Raw genomic sequence first — 15,509 nt, 5'->3', positions numbered from 1 at the left:
AGACAGTCTCCTGCGAGGGCTGTACCCATGCCTTCTGTCTCCGTGGACAACATTCTGACCGCATGCAGGTGCTTTTATATCCAAGATGTGTGGTCTAGTTTTCGTTTCTGCTGTACATGAAATGTTACTTCCTTTTCTCTGTTCATGTCTCTTGATAACTAATATTTGCTGGTTTCCTGTCTCCAACCTCCACCACCACCACAGTCCTGACTTCACACTGTTTAGTTGTTTCTAAAAGCGATTTCTGAGATGTCTTAACTCTGACATGTCTGGTTGGGCATTTGGTCATCCTTCAGATTCTAACAATCCAGTTAACTATATACTGACTACACAATACTAACTACATATGACTACAAAATAAAATGACCTTTTCTCCAGTGTTAGTACAGAACAACAAAAAAAAAAACTGCAGGACTCCTGGAATAATCAGCGTGTTTGAGAAGCGCTCCTCTGCGATATGAGAAGTGCTGTATTTGAAGATTACTAAAAATGGCTGCTTTTGCTCAATGCTGTGCACATGACCTCAGCTGTACTGTTGTGTCTTGCACATTGTCATTTATCATCCTATGTAGTTTTGCTTCTCCCCTGTTCATGAATGCCGAATGTGCCAGACAGCACTGTGTTCTACGTGCACTTGGTGGGAATCTTTCAAGAGTGTGTTAAATGTGTGGATGGAAATATTTTTGGGTGGATTGGGGGAGGGGTGGACGATCAAGCACCTAACTTCAGTTGATGCAAGTTTCCTCCTAGCCTGTGATTGGTGGACTGTTGTCAGGAGGTACAAGGCTGGAGCGGCCCCATTTAGCTGCCATGGTGTTGCCTTGATATGCTTTCAGACAGTCTCATGTTGAAAGGTAAACTTGTTTTTCAGGGTGGGGAATGGCACAAACCTCAGCCAAACTCTGGTTATTTGAACGCCCAGATGTGTTGAGACGTGTTGAAACAGGCTCCTTATTCTCTATGGTGTTTTTTTTTTTGACTACATGTAGTTGGGCCCTTTTTTTTTTTTTTTTTTTTTTTTTTTTTTTGAACCTCAATTCCTGGAAGTGGTTCGGTGTTGCACCTGAAATGAAGATTTTCCATGCAAGTTTATCCAATTTGATTTGAACTAAGCCTTTGCTTTTGCAGTGTAAGTGTTTTAACTGTAAAAGCCTTTGAAATGATCATAAACTGATGTCTTAAGTTCTTAAAGCTTATTGTTTCCTGTGATGTGCTGGTCGTTTAGGGCCGGTATGGTCTTAAGGCGCAGAACACCGTAGGGAGACATCGTAAAACATAGACTTAAAACCACGGACACAGAGTTGTCTAGCGGTGCTGGTTCTCGTCTTGACCTGAGAGGCTCCGAAGGTTATGTTGCCTCTCACGCCGGCCATGAAGTAGGTGGGCCGCGAATGTAGGTGCTGTGACGACGTCTGGCCAGTGGAACCCTCCCTCTCTCTGCCTGTTCCTGCTCTGCTCTGCTCTTCTCCACCTCTCTCTGCCTGCTCCTGCTCTGCTGTGCTCTGCTCTTCTCCACCTCTCTCTGCCTGCTTGGCCTCTTCCCCACGTTGAGCTCCTGGTCTGGTGTGAGAGGACAGAAGACTAGCTCCCAGCGTAGACGACATGGCCCCGACCAGGAGCTTGAACGCAGACCCGAGCACTCTGCTCTTCTTCCTTGTTGCTCTGGCGCTCTGCGGGGCGTTCGTACGGACAGGTAAGGGTCGCCTGTCCTCACTGCCTTTTACCCCCGGGCCCAGTGGGTCATCGTGGTTCCTGCAGTGTGTTTGACGTTCCAGGAAACGTTCCAGTCGCTGTTAGTGGCTTGGCTTCGAGCAGGATTATACAGGGATATGACTGGAACGCCGTCTGGAATAAATGAAACAATGTAGGTGTTAAATTGAGAGTTGTTTTCAGTGTTGGGAGCCACACCATGTAGGTTATATTTACACAGATTTTCTTAACACCGAAATGACTCGATGATACAAACATCTTGCTGAATCTGGAATAGTTATGTTAAATTTAAAGTTTAAATTCTGTGGCTTTGATTTAAGAGGCCTTCAGTTGGGTAGCCATCACTGAGTGAACACTTGCCTTTTTCTGCACAACGGCTGTCTGATGCTCCTTCAGTAGGATTTTGGGTAAACAGCTTCAGGTCGCCCGAGTTTCACCCCCACATTGAACAGTACGGTTATTTTGCTACTGGGTAAACCCATTCTGTCGAAGTTGAGAGGCTTTAGAAATATGAAGGAGAAGTAAAGAATTTGAATAAAAACTGGGACAAAATCACTTCTGAGAGCTTGAAATGATCAGCACTCTAACCAAAAGCTTAGCTGAATACAAACTTATCTTTAACCATAGAACGTTTTGGTACAAATGTCTGTGGCCAGCATTATGTCCTGACTTTTCACTTGCAGATGTAGGTGTTGTGCTGAGTGGTTCACAAGTTTCTGACACCCCGGTGCTGATCCTGTGAGCACGGCACCGGGACAAAGAGTGTGTTTGTCAGGTGCCCGCGAGAGCGACCCGTTAGACCAGCAGCTACAGAGTTTGACTACACAGGTTAAGCACACATGCAGTCTTGGGCCATAGGAAAACAAATCAAAACCGGAGCGAAAGATCGCATCCTAACTTGAAATGCTTAGTCCTCAGGTATTTACCAAACTCTTGAATAGCATGTATATAACATTGTGCGTGTGTGTGTGTTTTGTGTGTGTGTGCGCTTGTTTGGGGTGGGGGGTCACTGACGTGATGGGGTGCAAAATGGCAATGGTTTGCCTGTTTATCTGATGCTACCACTTCCAACAGTGATTACTCATTTGTGTGAGGTTTTTACAAGGTTGTCAGAGTTCGTTTAGATAAGATTTGTTTGTTCAGTAAATCAACTCTGGCACCATATGAATGAACAATTTCTCATGAACTGAGAGACCCACAGTAAGTGTAATCACACTTATGCTGTAATGGAGAGGTTCTAGTTACAGCCCACCGAGTGTTCTCTGAACCACAAATTAATTCTTTGTTGTGTAAATTTAATCCCAATTCACTTTAATTTGGGGAAATTTACACCTGCACTACAATGCATGTGGCATCTAGGATTCATATCCTTGCTTTCCTTAATAATTGGGTTATTGCTAACACGGTCACTTTCCAGAATCTTACAGACTACACTGATTTGTTATTCTCAAGTGAATTTAGCAGTTACTTAATCCAGGGAAGCACAAATGTTTCTTACCAAGATGAAATCAAAAGGGTCTCCTAAAAGTCTTTTTATTGCATACCTGCTTGCTCTGTTTTCTGTACTGTTTGTGAGTTTAGTCTGCTCTGAAACAGCATGTGCAAAACAGAACTCCTCCCCTGGCGTTCAGTTGCTCTAGCCGGCCTGCAGTATTCCTTCACTCGGTCATCTTGTAATCACGACTCAAATAGTTCCTATGTCGTTCCAACCACCCAAACCCACCGGTCATACGATTAGTCTTTTGTCTTAAATAAACCCTGAATTCTTAAATACTTTATCGTCCTCTTCATTTATATCAAATGAAAACACAACTGCTGTGTGAGTAAAATGGAAAATTGGTTATGGTCATTTAAATTCTACTATACATTGGAGCAGAAAAAAGTTACCCCTTATATATGTGCTACAATACATGACTTCTCGAACAGAATAATAAATCTGGTTCGCTTTTTGCATTTAAAATCTAAAATGTATGACCGTAAGTTTAGGTGGTTTCTCCTCTGTGATTTTATTGACTCGTTTTAGAACCTGTGAGTTTTTCAATTTAACAGAGATTTCCACACCATAATATAATGTTAACTCTCTCGATCAGTGGTCTGTATACCATTGTAAGGGTCTTCCCGAAAACAGCAAGATGCCCCCCTCTTTGTACAGATGTGGAGAGGTGAGTTTATCGAGGGCAGTTCTCGTATCTGAAGTCACTTGCTGCGCTCCTTCCTCATATTCGTGTCAACTCCCAAATCAGTTGAAAGTCAGATCCTTAAATGTCATCCTTTCACGAGCCTCCCGTACACCCACCCTTACACCGCTCGCTCCTGTGGGGACATAAGTCATGCAAAACCTTCCAAACTGAGCAAAAGTGACGAGGTGTATGCTGTGCATCTTAAATAGGCCCGTGGGGTTTAAGGCCGTCGTCTTCCTACTGTTGAGTAGAACACGTGTCACGTGTAATAGGCGTTGTAGCTGGCAGGTGACCTCTCGTGCCGTCCCGCTCATGCAGGGTGAGGGAGTCGACGTAAACCAGTAACTTTCAAACGCATGTTCCCTGAAAGCGAGGAGAGTTGGGTTTTGCACAGGCGGCTTCGTGGGCGGGTTTGTGCCGTTACTCGCGGTGTTTCCAGGCTGGGCTCTGTCCGTACAAACGGCCTTTTGTGCTCCCGCGTGAAGGGATCATTGATGGTGTGCTGGCCTTGTGCCCGTCTGCGCGGTGCGCGGCCCTCTGCGACAGAAGCTCCACCAGCAGCAGACGTGTAAAAATACTCACGTCCTGCTCATCCACAATTGCACCCACATTCCAAATTAATAACCTTATGCTTATTTTTAATAGTATGGCTAGTTCTGGGGCTAAGAATGTGTAACGGTGGCGGAGGTGGTTGTCTCTTGTAAATATGTATTTCAACAGGAAGCTTCTGTTTTCGTGGTTGGTTTTGGGGTGGAGGGCTTTTGTTTATTAGTACCCAAATGTGCACCAAAGGGGTCAGTCAAGTTTAGACAAAGCAAGGCATTTGCTGAGATGATGAACCCTACAGGAGAAGGCGAGATTAAAGAAACCCTTGGCCTGGCTGTACGGAGTTGTCGGCGCGTCTCCACACGGTGTCCTCCAGGACTGTGGGAACTGGGGACATGATCTATGACGTGGGGTCATAGGGGTCACATTGTCATGGCTACCACCTTGGTGTGAGAAGTCGCGTGGCGGGGCCATATCGTGACCTGTGAAATGCAGGAGAACTGAGTGAAGACCATGAGTCAGGTGGAGGGCAGAATAACCAGCAAGGGACGAGTGCTAACCTCACACAAAGAAGCTCGTTCATTCATTTAGTCGGCCACTGTGCCTGGACATGCTCTCCCTGCATCAATGTGTAACTAGCGCGAGCCACCACCGACAACCTTCCAGCCCAGGGTTCAAAATGTTCAGGCAAACAAGACATTACCGTAAGCGCCTTGTTGGGCTGACCATGGAAACATCGCTATTATGTCACATTTTCCACCCTCAACTAGTTTGAGACTCAAGGCTCTTTGGTTTGAGGCTGTTTATTGGTGGTGGTGATTTTTGCTATAACTTACTTGACCGTTCAGCAGTTTCTAATTCCCAAAGCCAAGACGCACCCACCTGTCATAAATGTAGGGATTGTCGCCCTAAGTGATCAACACAGCATGTAATACATCTAGAGTTTGTGGGCTTCAGGGTGAAGTGGCCAACTTTAGAAAACTCTTAAGGCAGGTGATGTAATTTATGGCATTCTTACATGCAATTAGTGCATACTAAATTCATTTGAAAATCAGTTTTTATTTGAACAATGTCTGCACAAATTGCTATTATAGTTTAGCGATTATGATTATTGTATAAATAATTTATTAATATTGAAATATAACCAGTGTTAGGCAGTTGTACACAGTTTTTTTGCTTAAGAAATAAACTTCTGTTTGGATGTAAGCTCTGTGCGGGACGCTACAACTTATCGTTTCAGAAACGGTCGGTGGGTCTTCTCCAACACTGCAGAGCGAGAACCATGACTCGCAGTCCGGTGCAGGAGGCTTTGACGTCACGACCAAAGACCCTTTTCCCGAGCAGACACACAACACCTTCACCATCGACTATGAGGACAGCACAGAGTCTTTCGACGAGGACGGTAAGGCTATGGTCACCATGCCCTATAAAATGGCCACCATGCCCGGGTATGCAAGGATTATTTTTAAAGCTCCAATTTTTGTTTTATTTTATAGTAACTCCCCTTTTATCATCCACATTCTCTATAAACAATTAAATGTTTGTCACGTTTACAGCAAAAGAAAAAAAAAATTACTTAAACTATTGATTCTACCTTTTAAAAGTCTAAAGGCCTCAGTCTGGTTTACCCATCTCACTGATAAATGTAGGATTTTCAATGCCACTGATGAAGTATTTTGTTATAGTAGAAGGTTCTAAAGAAATGGTGCATTTTATTTCAGAATGGTTAGACTTTAAGCTCGAGAAGCATTTATAGCGTTTATAGGCCGAGCCCACGTGCTCCGAGTTTGAGTGGACAGCTGTGCTGTGTGCGCCCCCTACAGGTGTCCTGGGCCCTGGGGCCATCACAGCCATAGTCATCGCCGTTTTCCTCGGAGCGTCTGTCCTCCTCGCCCTCATCGTCATCACACTCCGAAAATTCACCAGCTCCTAGAGTGAGGGGACTGCTCTCCCCTGCCTCTCTGTGTCCCGTTCTGCCGTGGATTCTCCAGCTCTACTGTCTCTTCTCTGTGACAGTCTGATCAAATCCCCTGTCTTGTAGGATGCAGGTCCCCAGTGGTTGGGATTTTGGGAACGTTGGTGTTGACACACATTTTTATTCACGGATTTCTCCGAAAATCTGAGATCAATAGTGTTATACAGGTCATGAAGAAGCCTCTTTATACCAAGTGGTAAGTCTAAGTAATGGACTGATTCTGTCAGGATATCCAGTGCAGACTCACAGGTTTACAGAATTTCATGATCCAAGTAGACAATATTTTATTTTACTTTGTTCGCTTGAACTTTATGGCAGTGTCCATTTGATGTTATCGGATGTCATTGTCTGATCATGATTCCTTTGTACTATGGTGTGCTCGGATATAGTTATAAATGTTAGATGTGATACTCAAACTCATTTGCATACTATATTTTGTGACTTTTTACTTCCACACCATAAATGTTATCGGATAAAATAAGTTTACATGTTGCAGACGCCTGCTTTTGCCTAAGACTGTAAATAATCTGCTTCCAAAACCGGCATCAAAGACGCTCAGACAAGACACCTGATCCTTCAAAGCTGTTGTATAAAGTTGAGGCAAACAAAATATTACCGTAAACATTTTGTATTTGACTAACACTGTGCTATATAAACAGAATTATTTGAATACAAATTAGGGCAGGGGTGGGTGTGCGCACACTTCACTTGTAAGGGCCAGAAGTTATTGCATATATACAGTAGTTTATAATAGTCTCGTATAGACGAGATGTTTCCTAAAAGAATCTAAACATTAATTTAAAAACATATTTTCAGTCTTTTATGGTTGCATTTCTCTTGGACATCGTTTTTAATGATGCAGATATGGTGTATAGTAATGTAATGCTTGTTAAGGTTAGGTTAGTACAGATACTAGAAAGGTTTTGACTCCATTAACGTGTCCCTTGGTATAAGTTTGTGTGCGCGTGTGCATGTCCACGGTTCAACATGGACACGCTGTCTCGACTCAGATGTGTTGAATACGTGATGTCGGCTTAACACTAAAGAAATAAATCTGCATTAAACAACTCTCTATCGTGTCATGTGGTCACACGGTCGGGCTAATTCTGCATTTTGGGCGGGTTGGTATTAAACGAAGCAGGGGGCGCACACAGGCGCACGAGGTAAGCCCGCGAGCTGCAGCTGTTCGCCGGTGTGTGTCTCAGGCTGCGGGCTCGCGGGGGGATGCACGGGGCGCTGCAGCTCCTGTTGGTCCGTACCGCCGCCACGTGTCTGCTGTGCTTGTCTGCACAACACGTTAACATGTGATGCACATTCGGCGTTTTGCTACCGTTTGCTCCTACCAGAGTTGAATCTTTGTGTGTTTCCCAAATGTGTTCCTACGCTTAGTTAATATTTACATGTAGCATTACATTTAGATTTATTTGTGATTTTCAACACCCCCCTCCAAAAAAAACTCTGAATAGTAACACGTTTTTTTCTGTGTAAATACTGAAATTAAGCTAAATGCTAATAAAACATCGTCTATAATGTGTATAAATTCCTCCCCATTGGCGCCCACAGCATTTCAGTCACGGTATTAAAATGGTTAGCCAAAGGCTGCTGAGGCTAATGACGCAATCAGCAGTCCCTGATCCAACACACGAGAACAAGCTTGAACTTGGTTTTATGGATGTGTTCTTTTGAAAGCTAATTGTCTAACTTTGTACACCTGTGTATAATCATCTGAGAAAAAAATATTAAATGTACATAAAATCAGGGAGGCTTTGTCTTTTTCTATACGTTCCTATTTTCTGAATTGTTAACACTTTGTTTTACTGAAGTCTCTATCAAAAAGAGTAAACACAGAACCAAACCTTCGAGTTTGATTTGTCTTGCAGAAATCAATCAACTCCATTTTAATTATTTTATCTTTGCCAAAACCGAACACTACACAGCCGTCATTACACACTGCAAAAAACAAACAAAAACAAAACAAAACAAAAAAAACAAAAAAAAACCCGCATTCTTTATTCGGGAAATTTGCATATATTTGCATTTGATCCCTGCAAAACGTACGTCGTGTTCAATAATCCTCTTGTATTTCAGGTAGTCAAACTGCGTGATTCTGATGCACCATATGACTGAGATTCATCTGTTGTTTTGAGCACCAATACCCTAATTTCATCTGATCTTGTTCTTCGTCATTTGTCATTTAATCATAGAATATATCCAAGTACAGTAGGTTAGAATCAAACATACCAATGAACTAGAATACTGCAGAATACAGGGATAAATGCTTATACCTAGAAGTGCAAAATACATAAGGTCTATCTTAAACAATGATAAGTGCTATAAACAATAAGTGCTAGAGTTTGTTAAAAAGCATAAATAATGCCCTACAGTAAGTATTAAATTAGTCAGTCAATAAGGGAGCACTGTCAGTTGTCCTTTAAATATTCTGCAAATAGATGGGTCTTCAGTCTGTGTTTGAAGATTGCAAGCTGTCCAGACAGCAAGCGGGAGTTCATTCCACCATCTTGGAGCCAGGACAGAAAATGGTCTCAATGCTTGTCGTCCATGAGACCTGAAGCAAGGTATTTCAAGCCAAGCCGTACTTGAGGTTCAAATACTCGAGGTACAGGTCGGGCTTTGACCATTGACCTCATGTATGAAGGGGCTGGTCCATTTTTGGATTTGTAGGCAAGCATCAAGGTTTTAAATCTGATGTGTGCAGCTACAGGGAGCCAATGAAGGGAGTGCAGCAGTGGAGTAACATGTGTGAACTAAAGAAGATTGGAGACCAGTCGTGCTGCTGCATTCTGGATAACTTGTAGAGGTTTGATGGCTCTTAGAGGAAGACCAGCAAGTAGTGAGTTGCAGTAGTTTAGCTTTGAGATCACAAGAGACTACACAAGTACCTGGGTAGCTTCCAGCAAAAGAAAGGGTCGAATCCTTCATATGTTACAAAGGAGGAATCTGCAAGACCGGGTAAGATTAGAAACATGAGTTGAGAACGACAACTGGTTGTCCAGAATTACGCCCAGGCTACGGGCAGCTTCAGATGGTGATACCAGGGAGTTCTCAAAGGAAACAGTAAGGTCATGGTTAAGGTTGGGAGTACCTGGGATGAACAGAAGCTCAGTTTTACTGGGGTTGAGCTTCAAGTGGTGGGCTGTCATCCATGACGCGATGTCGCTCAAGCATGCTGAGATACGTCTGGAGACTTGCATGTCAGAGGGTGGAAAATAAATAAATAATTGAGTGTCATCAGCATAGCAGTGGTAGGAGAAGCCATGAGGAGATATTACATCACCAAGAGAATGAGTATACAAAGAGAACCGAAGGGGGCCCAATACTGAGCCCTGTGGAACACCAGTGGAGAGTCTATACGGTTTGGATGTGGATCCTCTCCATGTCACCTGATAGCACCATCCATGAGTTTTAGCAGTTGATAGTTTTGTTGTGACGATGAGGTTTAATGCATTGCAATTCAGAAAAAGCGCTAGACCGCAGGGGTTGGTAACAACGTTTTTGTTATATCGCCACCTAGTGCCACACTAGAGCGATATTAGGAGTAAATGTCAAACATGTCATGATGAATTCAATTAATCCTGTGGGGGATTCACAGCATCGATTACAGACCGATCTCAGTAAGAACCAACCATAGCCATAGTTTAATCACATGAATAGTAATGTTTGTAAGCATTAGTGGAATTAATTTTTGCAGTTCTGGCTCGTTGGTCTAGGGGTATGATTCTCGCTTAGGGTGCGAGAGGTCCCGGGTTCAAATCCCGGACGAGCCCAATTTTTATTCTGCGACTTCATAATGACATCAGAAAATTGCGAACTAGCTACACACAATAAAAATAACGAAGATAATAAATTATCAGAAGTAATGGAGGTGTCGGTAATCTGAAATGAACCAGTGCGAGGTTAAAGTGCGTTTTGACCCCGCTTTATCAGGTAAAATATACACATTTAAGTTAGAATTTCACAACTGGGAACTGTAAAATGTGAGTGAAACGCTAAAGTTTTGACCCCGACGTGATTTGAACACGCAACCTTCTGATCTGGAGTCAGACGCGCTACCGTTGCGCCACGAGGTCTAGCGGGCGGAGTGTTGCTACGTCCATAATGAAAACACAGGAGACGGGAGCAGTAAAGTTCTGGAAGTTACAATTGGCCCGGTGTTACATTAGCTATGTAACCACGCGAGAATTGTAACTGAACACAACAATCGCATATTTTTGTGTGGGCTGAGCAAGATATGATTAACTTGTATATACGCCGTTTCAATATAGCAGCCTTATATCGCGCCCTTATTTTTATTTTGTCATGAAGGCTGCGCCACCCACCGTAGCACAGGGCCGGTTAGCTCAGTTGGTTAGAGCGTGGTGCTAATAACGCCAAGGTCGCGGGTTCGATCCCCGTACGGGCCAGTCTCTTTTCCTTACGTGGATGTCTTTTCTGTCAGGAGTTGAAGCTTGAGGCCATTAGGTGAACAGTATTATCAGCCAAAAATGCTTCAAAAGTGGTGAAATTAGTGCTATTGTTAGGGATGGCAATTTAGAAATTTGGTTCTTCTTGACCTCAGTGCTCCAGTAGTCCATTGTATAAACCATCTATGAAACTGGTTTGGCCTTACTGGTATTGCTCTGAACTGGTTCCAGTCAAACTCGATGAGAAGTCTAAACGTCATGAGCTATCCTGAGGTGTCCCCCAGGGCTTGATTTTGGGACCAGCCATCTTTAATCTCAATTAAACTGCTCTACCTGGACTGTATTTACCTTGCCAATTTTTAAAATATTGTTTTTCACTTTTAACAAAGCATTTTGTATTTCTTGATGCAGTTGTACTTTTGTCCTTGAATGTACTCTTTTACATAGCCTTTTATTCATTTTTAAATTTTATTCTTTGTCTTCCATTTAAACCAATCATATAAAATTAAATAATTGTTTTTGTTTTTTAAATGTTAATTTCAGCAATATAGCTTATGTGCCGACAGCCATGTATTCTTTATTTTCTGTAAAGCATTTTGTAAACTGTTTAAGAAAGTGCTATACAAATAAAGTTCATTAATTATTATTATTATTATTATTATTAATATTATTAATAAAGCACACTGTGTATACAACATCAGTCAGTAGCCTTTACAATGGTCAAAGCTTTATTCCTATTGATGTAACTTTCAAGTCAAATTTCCAAATAAATAACAGAGGAGACATCTCCTGTGGCCAGTCATTCCACACCAGGGAGACAAGACCCCAGTATTGGCAAATTATAAAAAAACAAAACAAAACAAAACAAAACAAAAAACAAACAAACCAATAACAAGACTGCATACATTTAAAGAAGGTACTACACATATACATCCGGTGATAGGATGGAAAAGAAAGCACAACATATTTACACTTGGAGTGATAAAGGGAGTGGTAACCATGTCACTTCCTCCCTTGCTTGTTTATATGACAGCGGCCGTGTACGAGGCGACAGGTGCTGAAAGCTTACGTGCTTCTTTGCATGGCTGATATCTATCTGATCTCAACACTTGGTATTGGTTTGGAGTGCATTCTTTCCTGTGGGTCATCAAAAGCCAGTAGCTTCTTTAAACATACAAATTCACTTAGATTAAAAAATACAAAACCAAAACAACCACAATGCAACCAAAGTACCCTGCTGTGTAAACACAACCACAGACAGACCAGTTCAAACTGGACTAACACCTCAATCACACTTGAGCAACACCCTACAAGTCCATGGAGTGCCCACGAGTCCGTCTGATTGGCTACTTTCAGTCTTAACAGTTAGTCAGATGCTGCCTATTTGATACTGTTACCATGGCACTGTAAAAATAGTCCGGATGGGCAGAACACAAGCTGTCTAGATTTCTCCACAGAGGACACTAATCACCACCCAGGACTTTATGGCGTAACAGTAAGACAACAATCAGTTGCCAGTTCTACATTTCCTAAAAAAAGGCAGCGTGGGTGCTCCAGACACCATGGTACATGGAGTGACGGACGCCACGTTATAATGACAGGAAATGACTTAAGGCAAGCGAACCCACACGAGCGTCTTGCTGAGACAGCCGAAGATCGCTGGGTATGAAAGCCCACTCTGAAGTGCTCAAGAAACAAGCCTGAGAGAGCAACAGCTGTGAGGACGCACACAGCCGTGCCTCCCAGAAGTGTGGCGGGGTGGAACGGGACAGAACGGGGCTGCAGGTTCATCTTTAATGCGTCAGCAAACAAGGAGATCAAGGCTAAGGGAAGAAAAGCTTAATACGCGTTACAGGCTACACAAAGGCCAGACGTCTCGCTCGGGCACGCGAGGACGTGAAAAAGTGCTGGAAACAAACGACCAGAATTAAAAAGACCATTTTCCTAGAATGCTCCTAGAAAAAAGAAAGGAATATTAAAGTGTATGAAAATGTGCAAGAACGTTATTTTCAGAACACCTGGACAAGCTTTGACTGGAGTATCGTTAGTGACCAAATTCAGCAGTTTGTCTGAAAATCTGCTTCACCCTATTCAGTTACAATGCTTTGGATCATGTGATGTAATCACTGAAGGGTCACCTAAGGACAGGTGGCTTGAACATTACAAAAAGTCCTTTGAAATATATCAAGACAGCACAGGCCCGTCTGCCACAGGGCAGAAGGTGCAGTTGATTATTCTTTCAGAGCCTCCACATACAATTCAGCTTTTTTTTTTTTTTTTTGCTTTTTTTTTTAAATCTTTGCTGATGAGCAAAGGTGAAATAGAGGGGCTAATGCTAGCCACTAATCAGAAGGATTACAATAAGTATTTAAAAAGGGGGGGGGGGGGGTAAACAAAAAGAATTGATGGTTTCTACAGATCTCACAGATCCATTCAAAGCTCTTTTCAAGGTACATCAACCCGCCCAAACATGCACGCGATACACTCGTCAATGTCTTCTAAGAACTACTAGTACTGAAGAACAGGAAGAAAAGGATCATGAGGATTACACAGGTTTAAAGCAACATACACGTCCTGTGTGTAGTCTGCGTTTCCCTGTGAAGCGGTTGGAGGTGGAAACCCAGAGAGGTTTGTGGGTGATTGCGGCAGAAGACGGACAGAAAACAGGAGGATACCACCGAGCTGTTCACATACCTGATCCGTCTGAAGTGCTGGCAAGGTACAAAACACACGAGATGGAAGAAAGATGATTATTTTTGGCTGGTTGTTAAGGACACTCACATGCTTGTTCATCAGCTCAGTAATAGCGCTCCCACATGGCAGGACGATGCTGTTGATCAGAAACCCGACCCCCAGTGCAAGGTCAACATAGACGGAGTAAACGTTAGTGAGTCTCAAACGGGTCTGAGACCTTAAGAGAGACAATTAAAGCTCTACGTGTTCAAGTGAAGAGAAGAAAGAGTGAACGTGGTACACAAACTGTGATCGCAGGCCTGAGGGACACAAAGCCCACAGATCAGGACACTCAGGCACTTGTTTCTGCCATGCTAATTCCCGCCAGCGTTGTAATGTTAGAATGTAATGTTAGTCGTCAGTGGGAGTGTGTGTGAACATCACTCAGGACTGCTTCACTTCAGGCATCTCAAATATTTCAGAAACCGGCACATGAACAATTCATAGAGTAATACAGTATATGTGTGTGTGTGAGAGAGAGAGATATTAAATGGAAACAGTTAAAAGAAATCAAACAAAAGTAAAGAGTTTAGAGCTTCCTTGCACAAACCTGGCTGGCTTTTGGAGTCAGCTCTATAAACATGACTGTATTCATCTTGTATCAAACAGAGTTACAAAAAGAAGAGGAGAACCCGGGGGGGGGGGGAGAGTGAGAGAGAGGGAGAGAGAGAGAGGGAGAGAGAGAGAGAGGGAGAGAGAGAGAGAGAGAGAGAGGGGTGGAGGGATGCTAGCATCTCCACATTCTAAGTTTTGTTGTGTCTTGTGTCTCCGCTCGTCTTTCTCCGCTCGTCTTTCCCGTTCACCTGTCTGCTCTGTTCTGCTCCCGCGTCAAACGAGACTCCGTACTTGGCAAAATTCAAGTGATCCAGATGCGCTGTGGGCAGGCAGCTCCGGGGGGAGTTTGGGTGCGGGTGAGGGTAGTGTGTTGGGTCGTACGCCCCCCTACTTCTCCTGTTCCCCCGCCCGGACCCCCCTCCCCCTCATTTGCCCCCATACATCCTCTCGATGTCCGCCTGGTAGTGCGTCTTCAGTTCCTTGCGTTTGAGCTTGAAGGCGTCTGTGACCAGGCCGGTCTCTGGGGTCCAGGGCTCGGAACTCAGACAGATCTTCTTAGGGATCTCGAAGCGCTCCAGTTTGGCTGGAAAGGAAGGGGGAGAGAGAGAAAAATATTATATTACACCCATAAACTGCAATAAAAGTGCATAAAACGTAGGAATATAAGCAGTATGTGTTGGTTCTACTACACAGGGGTTGGACTTCTGGCTCCTTTTAGCTGTGCTGCCATAACGAGATCTGCTGCCGTCCATATTTGCATTATTAGTTCCCTAATTTACACAACCTCCCTACTAATCTAGTCTCTCTTTCTGCCGAGGTACACCTGCCCCTAATGTCATGGTGTTACTGAGCCTCCAATCGTCTCAGCTGCCATGCCACCACCTGCTGTAGCCCACCACACCTCCACCTCAGACATCTACTTCTCCATTGCCCTCGATGGACATTCTCTCGCGGGATGGGTTTCGGACACACACACCTTCGGGACAAGACTAGGCCCTCTAGAAGACCGGATGAGACATTAAATGCTCATTTTTTCACCTTATCATCCATTTATTTTTCTCTTAAAATTGTTACTATTGTGGTGTTCGTTGTCACCCAGAGGAGGATGGGCCCCCTCCAAGTCTCGGTTCCTCTCAAGGTTTCTTCCTCGTGCTCTGGGGAGTTTTTCCTTGCCACAACACCCTTGGCTTGTTCTGGGTTTGGACTCAGACATTTGTAAAGCTGCTATGTGACAACGGCTGTTGTAAAAATCGCTACTGAAATAAATTATATTTGATTTCTGTTCTGTCGGCTTTTCTCACCAGTGACGGCGGCCTCGGTGATGATGCGGATAACTTCGCGCTCCATGTCAGGGTGATTACAGATCTCCTCCCAGGAGCCGCGCACACA

General features: G+C 43.6%; 2 protein-coding genes and 3 non-coding genes across 5 annotated transcripts in view; 3 read left to right on the top strand and 2 right to left on the bottom strand.

The window, feature by feature from the left end:
• The first annotated feature begins 163 nt into the window (after window positions 1-163).
• snorc (secondary ossification center associated regulator of chondrocyte maturation) lies at window positions 164-8,149 on the top strand. Its single transcript, XM_027030607.3, has 3 exons — window positions 164-1,693; window positions 5,677-5,838; window positions 6,260-8,149. Exons 1-3 carry the CDS (start codon window positions 1,603-1,605, stop codon window positions 6,367-6,369), a joined length of 363 nt encoding a protein of 120 aa, XP_026886408.1. The 5' UTR covers window positions 164-1,602; the 3' UTR covers window positions 6,370-8,149.
• Window positions 8,150-10,124: 1,975 nt separating this feature from the next.
• Window positions 10,125-10,196, top strand: trnap-agg (transfer RNA proline (anticodon AGG)). The gene has a single exon. It is a non-coding gene; the product is annotated as a tRNA-Pro (tRNA).
• Window positions 10,197-10,427: 231 nt separating this feature from the next.
• Window positions 10,428-10,499, bottom strand: trnaw-cca (transfer RNA tryptophan (anticodon CCA)). The gene has a single exon. It is a non-coding gene; the product is annotated as a tRNA-Trp (tRNA).
• Window positions 10,500-10,758: 259 nt separating this feature from the next.
• On the top strand, window positions 10,759-10,832 carry trnai-aau (transfer RNA isoleucine (anticodon AAU)). Its single transcript has one exon. It is a non-coding gene; the product is annotated as a tRNA-Ile (tRNA).
• Window positions 10,833-11,542: 710 nt separating this feature from the next.
• acsl3b (acyl-CoA synthetase long chain family member 3b) overlaps window positions 11,543-15,509 on the bottom strand; it is a 17,239-nt gene continuing 13,272 nt past the window's right edge. The window contains exons 15-16 of the mRNA XM_035528302.2: window positions 15,422-15,509; window positions 11,543-14,703 (exon numbers count right to left, since the gene is read on the bottom strand). The exon at window positions 15,422-15,509 is cut by the window's right edge and continues 70 nt beyond it. Coding sequence (XP_035384195.1) covers window positions 14,546-14,703; window positions 15,422-15,509 — 246 coding nt within the window. The 3' untranslated portion in view covers window positions 11,543-14,545. The remainder of the gene's footprint in view (window positions 14,704-15,421) is intronic.

This window comes from Electrophorus electricus, chromosome 11 (assembly GCF_041902795.1).
Source record: "Electrophorus electricus isolate QZ-2024a chromosome 11, ASM4190279v1, whole genome shotgun sequence".
Taxonomy (NCBI): Eukaryota; Metazoa; Chordata; class Actinopteri; order Gymnotiformes; family Gymnotidae; genus Electrophorus; species Electrophorus electricus.
This window is presented reverse-complemented; position numbering and strand designations above follow the sequence as displayed.